The sequence below is a fragment of the Pseudoliparis swirei genome, chromosome 1 (assembly GCF_029220125.1).
Source record: "Pseudoliparis swirei isolate HS2019 ecotype Mariana Trench chromosome 1, NWPU_hadal_v1, whole genome shotgun sequence".
Lineage (NCBI taxonomy): Eukaryota > Metazoa > Chordata > Actinopteri > Perciformes > Liparidae > Pseudoliparis > Pseudoliparis swirei.
Genome location: NC_079388.1, coordinates 923,020 through 939,028, shown reverse-complemented (window position 1 = coordinate 939,028; position 16,009 = coordinate 923,020). Strand labels below are relative to the sequence as shown.

General features: G+C 48.9%; 1 protein-coding gene across 1 annotated transcript in view; it reads right to left on the bottom strand.

The window, feature by feature from the left end:
- Positions 1-5,362: 5,362 nt before the first annotated feature.
- Positions 5,363-16,009, bottom strand: part of gatad2b (GATA zinc finger domain containing 2B) — a 60,369-nt gene continuing 49,722 nt past the window's right edge. The window contains exons 4-11 of the mRNA XM_056438589.1: positions 15,792-15,923; positions 14,399-14,527; positions 13,088-13,252; positions 12,404-12,764; positions 12,133-12,335; positions 11,528-11,638; positions 11,047-11,227; positions 5,363-10,955 (exon numbers count right to left, since the gene is read on the bottom strand). Of these exons, the coding sequence (XP_056294564.1) occupies positions 10,819-10,955; positions 11,047-11,227; positions 11,528-11,638; positions 12,133-12,335; positions 12,404-12,764; positions 13,088-13,252; positions 14,399-14,527; positions 15,792-15,923 (1,419 nt within the window). The 3' untranslated portion in view covers positions 5,363-10,818. The remainder of the gene's footprint in view (positions 10,956-11,046; positions 11,228-11,527; positions 11,639-12,132; positions 12,336-12,403; positions 12,765-13,087; positions 13,253-14,398; positions 14,528-15,791; positions 15,924-16,009) is intronic.

Here is a 16,009-nt window from a genome sequence, read left to right as displayed (position 1 = left end):
TGGATCGTGGTCCATGCCTACTTAAGCAATAAGGAACGAGAGGCAGTACTGTACTGTGAGGGTGTTGTTTGGCCTGACGCGTAGCAGAGGGACGGCAAACCCGGCCAAAGGGCCCTTGTGGCGTGGAGTTTAGAGCTGGAAGGAGGAGGCAATACAAGTTCCTTCTCTCCCGGTGTGAATCGTCCTCTGAGGGGAGTTTGTGATTTTGAGGTGATTTGTCGTGTGTTGCGCAGCAGAGCGTGAAGGAAGTGTTCATCATGTGGTCATTTCTACTGACTTGGTCCAACACAGGGACTTTCTGTGTACTTTCACTTCTGGAATTTCTGTGTGTCACGATGTCCTTCTCTGTGTCTACACATCCAAATTACATATATTAAAAACTACACATGTTAAAAAAGTATGTAAAATGACCACCACGAAACAAAGAACCATCCATCTCTTAAAACATGTGTTTATATATCCAGTGTGGGAGCACGAGCAGCATCTAGTCTGAACCTGATGAGAGAACTCTGGAACAACGATCCAATCAAAATGAAGTAATATAATCTGCATCAATCCCAGAATAGAGCCCAAAGCTCTTGACGGAGTCATGAACCAACCCATCATGAACCAACCCATCATGAACCAACCCATCATGAACCAACCCATCATGAACCAACCCATCATGAACCAACCCGTCATGAACCAACCCATCATGAACCAACCCACAGTTGAATACAGTCTTGAATGTGTATGTTTGTGGAAGGTGAAAACGAGTGAGCGAGAGAGAGAGGGAGAGAGAGAGAGAGAGAGAGGGAGAGAGAGAGAGGAAGTAAACAGCCGGAGGGAGGAATGTCTTGCTCGACCTTCAGCAAACCAAATGCAAAACAAGTTTCCTGGAGGACACGAGGACACAAGGACACGAGGACACGAGGACACGAGGCCCTCAGCCTGACCCGTTGAGTTCTAGTTGACACAACCTTTACTCTCCACTATATAAACTAAGAGACATAATGACTTTAACGTTGACACACTGTGTTATGATCTGGTTTATACTGTGAGCACAATACAGGCTAGTGTAACTCCAGTCTTTAGAATACATTGTTGTCAAGAGCAACACATCGAAACAGACCTGATTGGTCACAGCTGTGTTCCAGTGCGCTAGTTCAATGGCAGCGTTCAGTCAACTAAATACTTTGAGTTCTGAAGGATGCGTCTCATGGAGATAAGATAGAGACGCTGCTGCAGGCTGAGAGGCTGCTGGGGACGCTTAGGATGCACTGAGCTCCTCTCTCCTCTAGGAGACACTGAGCTCCTCTCTCCTCTAGGAGACACTGAGCACCTCTCTCCTCTAGGAGACACTGAGCTCCTCTCTCCTCTAGGAGACACTGAGCACCTCTCTCCTCTAGGAGACACTGAGCACCTCTCTCCTCTAGGATACACTGAGCTCCTCTCTCCTCTAGGATGCACTGAGCTCCTCTCTCCTCTAGGACACACTGAGCACCTCTCCTCTAGGAGACACTGAGCTCCTCTCTCCTCTAGGATACACTGAGCACCTCTCTCCTCTAGGATACACTGAGCTCCTCTCTCCTCTAGGATACACTGAGCACCTCTCTCCTCTAGGAGACACCTCTCTCCTCTCTCCTCTAGGAGACACTGAGCTCCTCTCTCCTCTAGGATACACTGAGCACCTCTCTCCTCTAGGATACACTGAGCTCCTCTCTCCTCTAGGATACACTGAGCACCTCTCTCCTCTAGGATGCACTGAGCACCTCTCTCCTCTAGGAGACACTGAGCACCTCTCCTCTAGGAGACACTGAGCTCCTCTCTCCTCTAGGATACACTGAGCTCCTCTCTCCTCTAGGAGACACTGAGCTCCTCTCTCCTCTAGGATGCACTGAGCTCCTCTCTCCTCTAGGATGCACTGAGCTCCTCTCTCCTCTAGGACACACTGAGCACCTCTCCTCTAGGAGACACTGAGCACCTCTTCTCTAGGAGACACTGAGCTTCTCTCTCCCCTAGGAGACACTGAGCTCCTCTAGGAGACACTGAGCACCTCCCTCCTCTAGGATGCACGGAGCTCCTCTCTCCTCTAGGATACACTGAGCACCTCTCTCCTCTAGGATACACTGAGCTCCTCTCTCCTCTAGGATGCACTGAGCTCCTCTCTCCTCTAGGATACACTGAGCTCCTCTCTCCTCTAGGATACACTGAGCACCTCTCTCCTCTAGGATACACTGAGCTCCTCTCTCCTCTAGGATACACTGAGCTCCTCTCTCCTCTAGGATACACTGAGCACCTCTCTCCTCTAGGATACACTGAGCTCCTCTCTCCTCTAGGATACACTGAGCACCTCTCTCCTCTAGGATACACTGAGCACCTCCCTCCTCTAGGATACACTGAGCACCTCTCTCCTCTAGGATGCACTGAGCTCCTCTCTCCTCTCCTCTCTCTCCGTATGGATACATTTTCTGCTTCCTCCCAGAGTCCTTGTGACTTCCTGTTTCATCGGGTCCATTGGACCTGGCTGGTCTGAGGCCTCCTGTCATGGCCGTGCTGACGCTGTACCCAGAATCACAGGAAGTCTACATCTCCATGACGACTACACGGCCTGATGAAGATCGTAGAGATGTGGTGACTCTAGCATCTCTTTTCCTCGACCTCAATTCATCTTGGCTGGAGAATATAAATCAATGAACTTTATTTTGATTCTATCGTTGGATTTTCATGTTTCCAATAAGAACCCGTTGTCCATGCCGTGGCTCTCACTGCAGCGTCTCCTTCAGTATCAATCCATACGCCAGGATTGGACGCCACATCTTACCCACAATGCACTCAGCGTGCTCATCAGAGAGCTTTGAGGCTGCTGCGCGTGTCTCTAGAACATGATGAAGCCGTGTCCTCCTCCTCCACCCTGACTCCACCCAACACACCAACCAAAGACCCACATCAGCGTGTCTGACGCAGCCGCCTCGTTGCATAACGCGTTGTGGACATGTTGTGTCCCGTGACAAGCGGAAGGTCGCTCTGCAGGTTCATTCAAACAGTCCGGCGTGTGAGCGTCTTTCCTCCCGTTATCTGTGGCCTGCCGTCCTTGAGACCGACACGCGGGTAAACACTCAGAGGACTCACAGGCCCCGCCCCCTGCGGCCACGCCTCAGCTTGTGCAATGTGTTGTGCAATGTGTTGTCCTCCGCGCTGAAGATCCTCAACACGTTCAACGTAAGGAAGAAGAAATGCAAACAGGAAGTGAGTCTGTTTCCAGTGCAACGTGAACCTGGAGGCAGCTTCATGCCCATGTCCCTCAGGTCTAAATCTGGAGGTTGCCCCCCCACGAGCCCAGCTGCTCAGGAGGGGCTGCATGAAGAGCTAATTACAGCCCAGCTGTCACCTCTCACCCACTGCGCATCAAGCCCAACACGCCGACAGTCACACCGGGATCCGTGTTTAAATACATATTTGCAGAGTTGCAATTTGTGTTTTTTTGCGGTGATTATTTAACGAAAGTGAGGAGGGAACCGGAGGCGTTCTGTCAGGCTGATGTTGTCTTCTCCTCGGTGACGGCAGGAGGTTTTTTGGGATTCTCGCATTTGTGAAAACAGATAAATAAAAAAGTTTGGGGCTGATTTATTTTTCGTCTGGATTACATATTTGTTGTATTTACCCACTGAGCTACAGACAGAACACAGACAGAAAACAGAGCTATCTGACCTCTGATAGAGGTCCGAGTGGCCAGAGGAGCAGAGGAGTGCTCATGCACCGGTGTCGTGGGCTTTATGAGCTCGATGAATATCTTATCATACATTTGTTGCTGATGTTTTCTAAAGATCCCCCCCGTGGTAAATAAATGAATACATACATCATCAGAGCAGTCACAAGCTTCTTTGATGAAGAATATCCTTTTATAAGTTGGCTTATTCAATCACCATCAATAATAAACTGATCTTAAGGTCACAAATAAACTTTATTAACACGGCTGGAATAGAATTGAAAGAAGAATATAAAAGTGTAACCAAGGGATCGTCACAGAGAACAGACACGATGAATTAAATACGGTGTCCCACGAACTAGGCTGAGAGGCTGCTGGGGGACGTCTAGGATACACCTCTCTCCTCTCTCCTCTCTCCTCTCCTTATGGACGTTTAGGATACACTGAGCACCTCTCTCCTCTCTCCTCTAGGATACACTGAGCTCCTCTCTCCTCTAGGATACACTGAGCACCTCTCTCCTCTGGGATACACTGAGCTCCTATCTCCTCTCGGATACACTGAGCACCTCTCTCCTCTAGGATACACTGAGCTCCTATCTCCTCTTGGATACACTGAGCTCCTCTCTCCTCTCCTCTCTCCTTATGGACATTTAGGATACACTGAGCACCTCTCTCCTCTCCTCTCCCCTTATGGACGTTTAGGATACACTGCGCTCTCCTCTCTTCTCTCCTCTCCTTATGGACGTTTAGGATACACTGAGCACCTCTCTCCTCTCTCCTTATGGACGTTTAGGATACACTGAGCACCTCTCCCCTCTCCTCTCTCCTTATGAATGTTTAGGATACACTGAGCACCTCTCTCCTCTCCTCTCTCCTTATGGACATCTAGGATACACTGAGAACCTCTCTCCTCTCCTCTCTCCTTATGGACGTACCACATTGCTCCTTCGTGATGACTCCTGTCATAGCCCTGCTGATATAGTTCACTTTCTAACTCCATTGATTGTCTTTTCTCATTATTTGATGTGAAAGAACTTCTCTGCCAAGTTCCTTCACTCCTTCAGAAAGTATCTGACTCCTGGATTTAAACGCATGACAGCGCAACACTGACCCCTAGTGGCTCCAGGAGCAGCTGCAGGCCCTTGAGGGGAAGCTGTTGCTTAGCAACCAGTTCAGAACAACTTCCAAACTCTTTTTTCCTTAAACATGTTTAAGTTGTTGAATAGTAACATCTGTGAAAGCCCATTTTAAATGAAAGAACTTAATCTGATGAAAATATTCCCATGGTCATGATTATGAGGCTTAAAGATATAACTATGAAACAGTCATAATTATGAGATACAAAAGTTATAATTATGAGATGAAAAGTTATAATTATGAGATACAAAATTTATGATGACATACAAAAGTTATAATTATGAGGTGAAAAGTTATAATTATGAGAAGAAAAGTTATAATTATGAGATGAAGTCATAATTATGAAATAAAGTTATAATTATGAGGTAAAAGGTAAACATTATGAATTCATAATTATGAAGTTCCATTTGTGACCAAATTTCCCAAATGTTGAGCATAAAATGAAAAGTTTAAATGCAGCGATAACAATAAGTACTCAGAGTGACATAAACAGCTGTTATGTGCACTGAAGGAACAAAAAGGTGAATGAAGTCAAACTGGAAAGCAAATTGTTTCAACCTTTATTAAACATAGCTTGCAAGAGATAAATATTACAAAGTTATTTCCTCCAAAATTAGCTTATTTTTTTTTTTCAATCAATGCATAATTGTCAACTGGCAGTATTCAAACAGCATTATTTTCTTTTACTTTTTTGAAGACCGTTAAATATCAAGTATGTGCAAAAGGTCAGGATTGATGTCAGCAACACAAAAAGGACTCGAGTGTTTCCGGTGGGTTTCATCCTCTCGTTCTCTCCAGAGGTTCAGCACCGTCGACATTATGCAAAACGTCAACGCAAAATTGATAAAAACTGATTAGAAGTTCAACGTTTCCCTCGTGAGCAACGCAGTCAGACAGGAGAGGGCAGCGGCGGCAGGAGGGGGTCACCGGTTCAGGGTCGGCCGCTTACGGCGGTCAGAGCTGCTATCTCGTGTCATATTCACTGGTACAACTCACGTTATATGCCACCTATTCCAAGAGTTCACATTAATATGCTGTGATTAAGCTTAATAACTTGTATTAACTGATTGTTCGTCGACACACGTTCTCCTGCGTAGAAGAATATACACTTTTATTAATCCCCAAGGGGAAATTAGTTCTCTGCATTTAACCCATCCTTAGTTATTAAGGAGCAGTGGGCTGCGGTGAAGCGCCCGGGAAGCAACTAGGGGTTCAGTGCCTTGCTCAAGGACACTTCGACTTGCAACTAATGGGGAGAGCGGGGATCGAACCCACAACCCTGCGGTTGCAGGACGGCCCTCTTACCCCACTGAGCTAAAGCAGCTTTGACTTCCAGGTAGATCTGACTCCCTGTGTGCTGCTGAGAGTCACCGTCACGCCTCACGACTCGTTTCAACAGGCCGGAGGTCACTCCAGGGGTCAACGTGTGGAACGGCTTCAAGTATGGAGAATATATGTGAATCTGAAAAAGACCCCAGTCTGGAGCTCTAGAGAGAAACCAGTATCACACTGGTGCACCAGTCAGACCAGTGAGGAGGGTCCTCCAACACATTCAATGAAACATTCTGTAGGACATACCAGTAGAATACCAGTAGAGAACTACCAGTAATGACAACTACCAGTAATGTGAACTACTAGTAATGACAACTACCAGTAATGTGAACTACTAGTAATGTGAACTACCAGTAATGACAACTACTAGTAATGTGAACTACCAGTAATGACAACTACCAGTAATGTGAACTACTAGTAATGACAACTACCAGTAATGTTAACTACCAGTAATGACAACTACCAGTAATGTGAACTACCAGTAATGACAACTACCAGTAAACTACCAGTAATGTGAACTACTAGTAATGACAACTACCAGTAAACTACCAGTAATGTGAACTACCAGTAATGTGAACTACTAGTAATGATAACTACCAGTAATGTGAACTACTAGTAATGTGAACTACCAATAATGACAACTACCAGTTATGTGAACTACCAGTAATGACAACTACCAGTAATGTGAACTACCAGTAATGACAACTACCAGGAAACTACCAGTAATGTGAACGACCAGTTATGTGAGCTACCAGTAAACTACCAGTTATGACAACTACCAGTAATGTGAACTACCAGTTATGTGAGTTACCAGTAAACTACCAGTAATGTGAACTACCAGTAATGTGAACTACCAGTTATGTGAGCTACCAGTAAACTACCAGTAATGTGAAGCCGACGGTCTGAACCAATGAGCACCTTCCTGCTAACGAGTGTCCAATCAAAGTGATGCATTCTGGGAGGCGGCTTGGAGAGGAACAAAGGAATCCGAACATTTTGCACATCGTTACACAAGAACACATGATCACAAAACAAATGACAGCTTCACAATATTCATGGCTTTGTTTGCTTCTCTACACGATATACAACCATTTAATTTTATGTTTTCAGTACAAGGAGAAAATGCTTATGTACAATAAGTCATTATTACTTCAAACCTAGCAAATAGTGAGTCATTTATGTCATAGTCATACATTTGTTTATTTTATTTTTTAAAACTGCGATAGAAAGAAAAAACAGAACTCACTGAGACATCTGGAAAAGATTCAGATTGAAATGTTTTGGATTCCAAGAAAAAGATCTGCAGCCCGAAAACAACGAGACCCAACAGAACCAGGACCAACTCATCCCAGACCTGAACCAGGACCAACTCATCCCAGACCTGAACCAGGACCAACTCATCCCAGACCTGAACCAGGACCAACTCATCCCAGACATCAAGAACTCAGGAAAATATATCTGGAGATCCAATTGCAACCTCTCAAAGGGAATATTGATCTCGGAATCTAATCCTAGGTTCATAGTCTTGGCCTAAGTCTGACGGGCCGGTCTGGATCCAACAGAACCGGATGAACCAGAACAGGTTGGAGAACCCAGGACCGACATGTGGACAGGAAGTGGGCGGAGCAACAGGGACACAGGTTCACAGAGAAGATGAAGAGAAGTGCTGAGGCAGCAATTTCACGCCACACAGTCACGTCAACAGAACCAGACACCTAGAACGTCTGTATTAAGGTCATGTCAACAGAACCAGAAACCTAGAAAGTCTGTATTACGGTCATGTCGACAGAACCAGACACCTAGAAAGTCTGTATTACGGTCATGTCGACAGAACCAGACACCTAGAACGTCAGTTTTACGGTCATGTCAACAGAACCAGACACCTAGAACGTCTGTATTAAGGTCATGTCAACAGAACCAGAAACCTAGAACGTCTGTATTACGGTCATGTCGACAGAACCAGAGACCTAGAACGTCGGTATTGCGGTCATGTCGACAGAACCAGACACCTAGAACCTCGGTATTATGGTCATGTCGACAGAACCAGAGACCTAGAACCTCGGTATTACGGTCATGTCGACAGAACCAGAGACCTAGAACCTCGGTATTACGGTCATGTCGACAGAACCAGAGACCTAGAACCTCGGTATTACGGTCATGTCGACAGAACGAGAGACCTAGAACCTCGGTATTACGGTCTTGTCGACAGAACCAGACACCTAGAACCTCGGTATTACGGTGGCGCTGTGTGAGTGTCCTTAGAGAGCAGAGCTCAGGAGGCTCCTCCTCTGCTCCGCTACCATTGGCCAGTGTGTTTTAAAGGACTTCCTGTTGGTCCAACTGCAAAGAGAGACCAGAGAGCGCCTACTTGACCAATCATAAGTCCCGCCCCCTCAGTTGCTGGTTCATTGAGCCCATGGATGCATGAGCCGTGGTCAGGAAGGACTACTTTATGCGGGGGAAGGATTCTTGTGTTCCTGATGCTCAACATGGAGCACACACAAGAGATCCCAGCTCAAAGCTCCCCGACCTCCTCCTAGAGAATATAAAGTCCGCCCTGGACGTTAGGGTCTCGTGACCAGGCCCTTAAAGGAACAGGACATCTGATTATAGATGTCACCTGTTGGGTCACAAGTCAGATTGTGGGTCAGAGGTTACGGTAAACAATCTGTGAACGTTATCTGCACCAAAGTAATTCTGTCAAGAAGATGGCTGGTGGTTGAGAAAGCAGAGATTTGTTTAACAGCCGTAGCGTAGCATTGTGCACGTGTTGATGCCAATCCAGGATGTGACCACGCTCAGGGTTAACGGGTAGAACGCTGACACAGCGTTTACTGTCAGCTCACACCGTTAGCATGACGACACGATACACACCGAGTGAAACCACACTGCTGCCCAGGAGCCCAAGGAATCCAACATGGCCACCCGTAACCCCCGGCAACGGGTTCAGTCTGCTGTCAACGGCGGACCCCGGGCCCTGGGACGCTGTGTGACACGTGTCATCCGACAGTAAGCCGGCCAATCAGACGCATGACCTCAAAGAGTCACCCGAGGCCCCGCCCCCCCACAGCTCTGAACCAGCACCGCCACCGCGAGTAACACTGCGCCCGTTGTGGCGTCGGCTCCGTGACAGCGGACGCCGTGGGGACGTCGCTGCTGGACGCGCTCGTAGGTCCAGCTCGATGTTCTGGTGAAACCCATCGGACCGGACGGAGGAGAGGTCCGTGTGTCTGTGTGTTACGACATGAGCATCGTGGCCGTGGTCATCCTTTCGTCTCCCTCTCATCCTCCGCCACTCTGGTTGCCACATTCTTTTCTTCTTTAACAAAAAGAAAAAGAAAAAGGAAAAGAAGAGTTTTCCCCATTGTATATATGCAAAGTGCTCCATGTTGTGTGCATAGCGATGCACACGGTGATTGATCCTCGTCTCTCCCATTAAAGATATAATCCACACGTCCGGGGTTCTGGTCCGGCCCGTCTGTACATCCAGACAGATATTACAATAGTTTCTGTTTTTAGCTATGATGATTATTATCGTCTCCGGGGGCCGACACCTCTCAGGTGAGCCCCCCTTTCAGGAGGAGACGCCGCAAAACAAACAAACAAACAAACTATCCATGTAAAAACAATAAGGAAAGGTTGGGGGGATGGGAAGGGGAAGGGGGGGGGGTCAACAATCAGGATACAATCTAAAAAAACAACAAAATATAACAAGAAAAGGAACCCAGACTTCTGCTCTGGGTGAAATGCTTTTCCTCCTTCAGGTTGGAGTTCTTTCCACTTTGTCCTCGATGAACACGTGACGCCAAGAGGGGCTGCTGGGTAATACGGGTTCAGTCTGTGCATACTGGATCACCAAAAGGTACTGAGGAGGAGGAGGGGGGGGGGGTGAGATGGGAAGTACAAAATTCCGCCTCTCTCCTCGTGGACACCATGAATACTGGCGAGTCCGGCGTTCCTCTGGCTGGAGTCCAGACGTTGAGGCTCCGCCCATGTGTTAGAGTTCCATCCACCGGGGGACTGATAAAATGAGACGATGAGGACCCCGTGATGGGGGGGGGGGGGGCGACCACATAGGATTCTCTTTGTACACATCTGGCTGCCGGTCACCTCCAGCTCCTCCACACGGTGGTGGTGGTGAGGCGTGGCGCTCTCGGGGTCATGTGACCTCTCGTGTCTGTTCCCATCCCAAAATGTTTCACGTCGTTACGCCACGTTAGCGGGGCTAACACTTTTATACAAAGCTTCAAAGTCGTTGAACTTTACGTTGCATAGCAACCAGAATGCACCCTGTCGATGGCGTGTCACTAGAGTCACATCTTAGCTTTAGAATGGAGCGGAAGAGAAACCCGACGAGAGCGCCGGCCGCGTGGGAAAGAAACGACTAAAAGCAAAAGGAATAATTGTAACTGAAGCAAAAATGGTAGTTGCAGGTATAATAATAATAATAATAATAATAGTGCTACCAACAGCAATAATAATGGGAATTATAATTGTTAAACAACGTCTACTATAATAAGAACATTTGAGATGACAGTTTAGTGTCTTTGTCCGACTTGGTGGTGGTCATGGGTTGGTCTACGGTAGGCACGCGGACAGGCACTGCATGCGATGGGGGGGGATCTGGGAGTGCTTCAGTGTGGGGTAGGGGGGGGGGGGGCTCATTTCTGTCCGGTGATGGACTGCGATATGGACCGAGGAGGGATCATGTCCAACAGGTACTCTCTCTGCCGGTCCGCTAAGCTGGCGCTCTTATGGGCTCCGACGGCCACCGGGTTCAGATAGGCAATATTTAACCCTGCGGGGACAAGACACACACACGGCCGTCAGCGGGCTACAGGTGTGACACACACACACACACACACACACACACAGGTGTCCAGTGGTACCTGGGATGTTGTAGATCTGGCGCCGGCTGTCGTGCTGCATCCTGTTGCCACAGTGCTTGCCGCCGGTCATCCCCATCAGGCTGCTGGCCACCGACAGCTGGGAGGCCTGAGCGAAGTTAGACAGGACGCCGCGCGCCGAGTTGGACAAGCCGCGCTGCATGGAGGCCTGAGGCTGGGGGGCCTGAGCACAGACATCCCATAATCACTCCACAGCACAGACATCCCATAATCACTCCACAGCACAGACATCCCATAATCACTCCACAGCACAGACATCCCATAGTCACTCCACAGCACAGACATCCCATAGTCACTCCACAGCACAGACATCCCATAGTCACTCCACAGCACAGACATCCCATAGTCACTCTACAGCACAGACATCCCATAATCACTCCAGTGTTAAACATTGTTGTTCAGAGGGTCCCCTCCAGACCAGTGGGTGTGGCGTGAGGCGGCGTGAGGGGGCGTGGCCGTGTACCTGACGCAGTGCGTGATTCCGCATCATGGAGTCGGTCTTGGAGGCGTTGGGGCCGGTGGGGGCGGAGCTTGGGGAGAGGGCCGCCTGCTGCTGCAGCCTCTGCTCAATCTCCTGGCACGGACACACATGGGGGGACACCGGTTACAACAGACACACCCATTCGCCTGCTCGCCTGGCCGGGATCCTGCCTCTGGTGCCCTTCAAAATAAAAGCTCAACATTGAGCATGAATCAAGCCTGCCACTAAACATCTTGGTGGTGGAGAGCAGCTCGTTGGAGCCACTAACACTGACGACACAGAGGGCCACACGTCTCTGCACTCATGGTGTGTCTGGGACTTAGTGATTTAGTTTGAGAAGCACTGCTTAGGAAGGACAACTCAGTCACAGACAGCTCACAGACTGATGAGTCCAGCTACAAGCTCACAGACAGTGTTCAGTCTCATATGCATAGCTTTACTGAACATCATGTCTCATATCTATAGCTTTACTAAACATCATGTCTCATATCTATATCTTTACTAAACATCATGTCTCATATCTATATCTTTACTAAACATCCCGTCTCATCTCCGTGTGCTGTGAGACGTCTCCGAGTGGTGCTGACCTGCTCCTGCTGCAGGGCCTTCACGAAGGCGTTCTTCAGCCGGTTGGTGTGCTCCGCCTTCAGAGCCTTCTTCTGATTGGAGGTCATGCACTGCTCGCAGAGGATCCGCCCACTCTTCTCCTGCTTCCAGTGGGGCGTGAAGTCGGTTCTGCACTGGGCGCAGAAGAAGGGCTCCATGCGCCCCAGCGTGCCTCGGAGTTTACCTGCACAGGGGAGCGTTCCATCAGTTGGTTCTCACGGGGCGAAGGACTGCTTCTGTGAAGCTGCTTACCCTGACTGTCGAGCACACTCTGCACCACCTCCTCCAGCCCCACCATGTAGATGAACTCGCTGTTGGCGGCAGAGGGCAGGAAGTGGAGGAGTGGAGCGGGGGGCTTGGGCGGAGGGATCTCCAGCAGGGTTTTCTCCAGCTGCTTCCTCAGGGCCAGCTTGGCCGCCGCCTGGCTGCTGGCCTGGTCGGCCATGGAGCTCACGCCCCCTCCGGCCGAGTTGGACATGGTGGACGGGCTGACGGCCGAGGCTCCGCCCATGCCGCCCGCCGCGCCGCCGGCCGCGGCCGCCTGCATGTGGGCCAGGTTCATGTACATGGCGCTGGAGCCCGAGCGCTGGGACGCTGCCACCTGCTGGCTGGCCTGCACACACACACACACACACACACACACACACACACACACACACACACATTCTCTACTGCTTAGAAAAGTAAAATCACATTTCTAAGCATAAACACATATCCGTGACATTGAAGTCAGGAGGGATGTTGCTACTATTTCCCGCGTAAAGAAAAGCCTGACGTTCTGGTTTCCCTTTGAACGCATTAAGGCAGTCCTATGACCGTACATGCTGTGTCTGAATACTCATCTTCCTAATGTGCTGCTCTCTACCTCTCACTCGCTGCAACATTTACATCCCAACCCAACACACACGCTCCTCGTGCCGCTCGGGCTCCGTTTACCTGCTGGTAGCTGACGGGGTTGGCCATGCTGTTGGAGCGGGTCATGCCCGGCTTGGAGGAGATCCTCTGGCCCTGCAGCTGGGCGGGGTTGGGGGCGATGACTCGCTGTGACATCATCATGGGGGGCAGGCTGGCATTGGCTGCTGACCTGATGACCGTGTGACCCTACAGAGAGGAGGAGGGCCAGAGAGCACCTCTCAGTCAGTGTTCAGCTTATCAAACGGGACACAGTGAGCTCCTCTTGCATCGTCACAACCTGGAACACGACGTATGTGTCCATGTACTAACAGCCTGGTGTGAAGCAGGATGAAAGCTAAACATTAATGCTTTAAATGAGGGTGGATACGATATGCATCTTTGATGAAATGCTACTAAACTCCAACCCTTAAGTCACACTTAACATGTAAAACTCTTTTGGAGCGTCTCAATCAGCTGCCAGCTGCTTTACTGCGGCGTGAAGCGGGTCGGTTCTGGTTCCCCACCTAGAGCGTACACAGCTTAGTCAAACTGTCCTGCACTCAATGCTCACGTACGACGTTTGCATTTATAATATTTAGTCTACCACCATTGGTATGAATACTGTGGACATAATATTAGAAACACCCGTCACCATGGTGATGCCATACAATTTAACACGAGCTTTGAAGAACAAAAAAAAGGTAAATCATGACTGTATAACATTTATGGAGGGGGGATTTACTGCATGACGTTGTATGAGTTGGACCCAATACAATACTTGTGTGTGTACTGTGTAAAGTGTGTACTGTGTGTACTACCGTCCACACCAGTGGATAGAAAACAACCAACTCACACATGAAGGTGATTATTTTACCACCATGTCTCTTTGCATGTGTAGATTTCTTTTAAGACAATGCCTCATTTGCATACAGGTCAACTCTATTTGTAGCCTATTCCCCTGGCCCCGCCCCTTATTCACGAGCCACCCATGTTGGAATGAGTTACCACAGGCCAGCTGTAGTGAGAGCCTCTGTACTGCGGTTGAGACGTTATACCCAGTGCGGCCAGCAGGGGGCAACAGCTGCTCGCTGAGTGAAGTGACAACAAACCAGGCAGAATGTCACACACACAGAAATGTGCTGAATATTTAAGAGCGTCTCAACATGTAATGGAGGAACGGGGCGACGTCATGAAGAACAAAGGCTCCCAGCAGGAGGCCGTCTCTCACTCAGAGCGGGACGGAGCGGTCCCGCCGAGGTACTGCTGAGCAACATCGGCGAATTCATGTTAATGTAGCCTGAAGACAGACACACACACACACAGACACACACACACACACACACAGACACACACCTGTGCATTGCGGATGTTCTGGGGCTCGGTGCTGTGCAGGCCCGGCCTCATGGGCAGCTTCCCCAGGCCAGGAGAGCTGTGGGTGGGAGGCGGCTGCACGGAGGACGCAGCGTTCTGGACCACCGGGACCTGAACGCAGCACACACAGCACGGACGTCACATGGACTACTACACACTACTTCAACAGCGCACATCAGGTGACAGCATCGTTTACACCTCAACCAGAACTACATGTAACACTCACCACTAGTGCCACGCTTACCTCAGAACCACCAATCAGAGCGGCCGGTTGTACACCACGGTGTGTGTTATGAATGAAGTAATAAACATTTCATGATGATCTGTACAGAAATGTATTCTGATAGTTTAGTGAGATCAATGGAAACTGGAATATATTCAAACATGTAAGCGTGATGTGTTGAATAGAGCAACATGTAAACCCTGACATGGTGTTTATGAGTTACGCTCAGTGGGGGAAGAGCTCCTCAGATCTTCACTTACACTCACACCAAAAGCCTGAAAGTCTTAAGTTCCGGGAGCCTGACCGTGATCACACATGTCTTCAGCAGTTCAGGAAATTTAAAAGTCATATTTGTGGAATACATACGATTGACACCTGTTGTTTTCCCAAAGACACACACTGCAACATCTTGTGAATACCAAGGCTCAGTACAAGCCACCATGCTGTGTGAATGGAGAAGCTTCCTCTGGGAGGTTTGCCTGTGTTCCACTGTATGGAGTGTGAACAACGCCCGCAGTGATCCGGATGTGTGTGCAGCTACACACACTGCAGTGATGCTCCAAGCTGGTGTAACATTATGTTATGGACCAGGACTACAATAGACTCTTTACAATGCAATGTGTGGACTGACTCAGGTATTTAGAATCAAACCAGGTGGTGTACTTGTACTTTTTGTGTACTTGTATTTTTGGGTTTAGGTGTATCAATATTTCTTTCATTGACATTTTGAGTGTATTTAGTGTCCTTGTCCCCCGATGCATCCTGGTACTTGTAGGAGCAGCTTTTAATATAACATTAAAGGACGACATTGAGCATCGGCACACAAAGTTTGACAGGAGGACCGTAAACAATGTGGGACAAGAGGACAACATCGTCTCATGAGGGAACATGTGGCCCTTGGTAAAAAAAGTCCTGTGTTCAAAGTGTTACTGAAGCATTAAAATATACTTAAAGTACTTGTTATACTTTTCTGAATAATACGCTCATACGATTGGATGTAAATGATGCATTCAGATGAAGCTGAGCATGTGGAGCCCAGTGAAGGCCAAAAGATGAGCAGATCTTCATCGTCGAGGAGATGAATCCCTCATGAGACGACGTCATACAGTTATTCATCAGTTTGACATGAGTCGCCACGGTAACGGCACCGACCTTCTGCACCACGTTCTCCTTCTGCATCTGACTCTGACGGAGCTTCTTGAGCAGCACCAGCCGAGCCTCCTCCAGGCGGAGCTCCTCCCTCAGGGCCTTGATCATCTGCTGCCGCTCCTCCCCCGTCTTCCCCTGGAGCGCCACAGGGACATGAGACACCTGGGACCCCGAGACTCCCAGAGACACCTGGGACCCCGAGGCCCCCAGAGACACCTGGG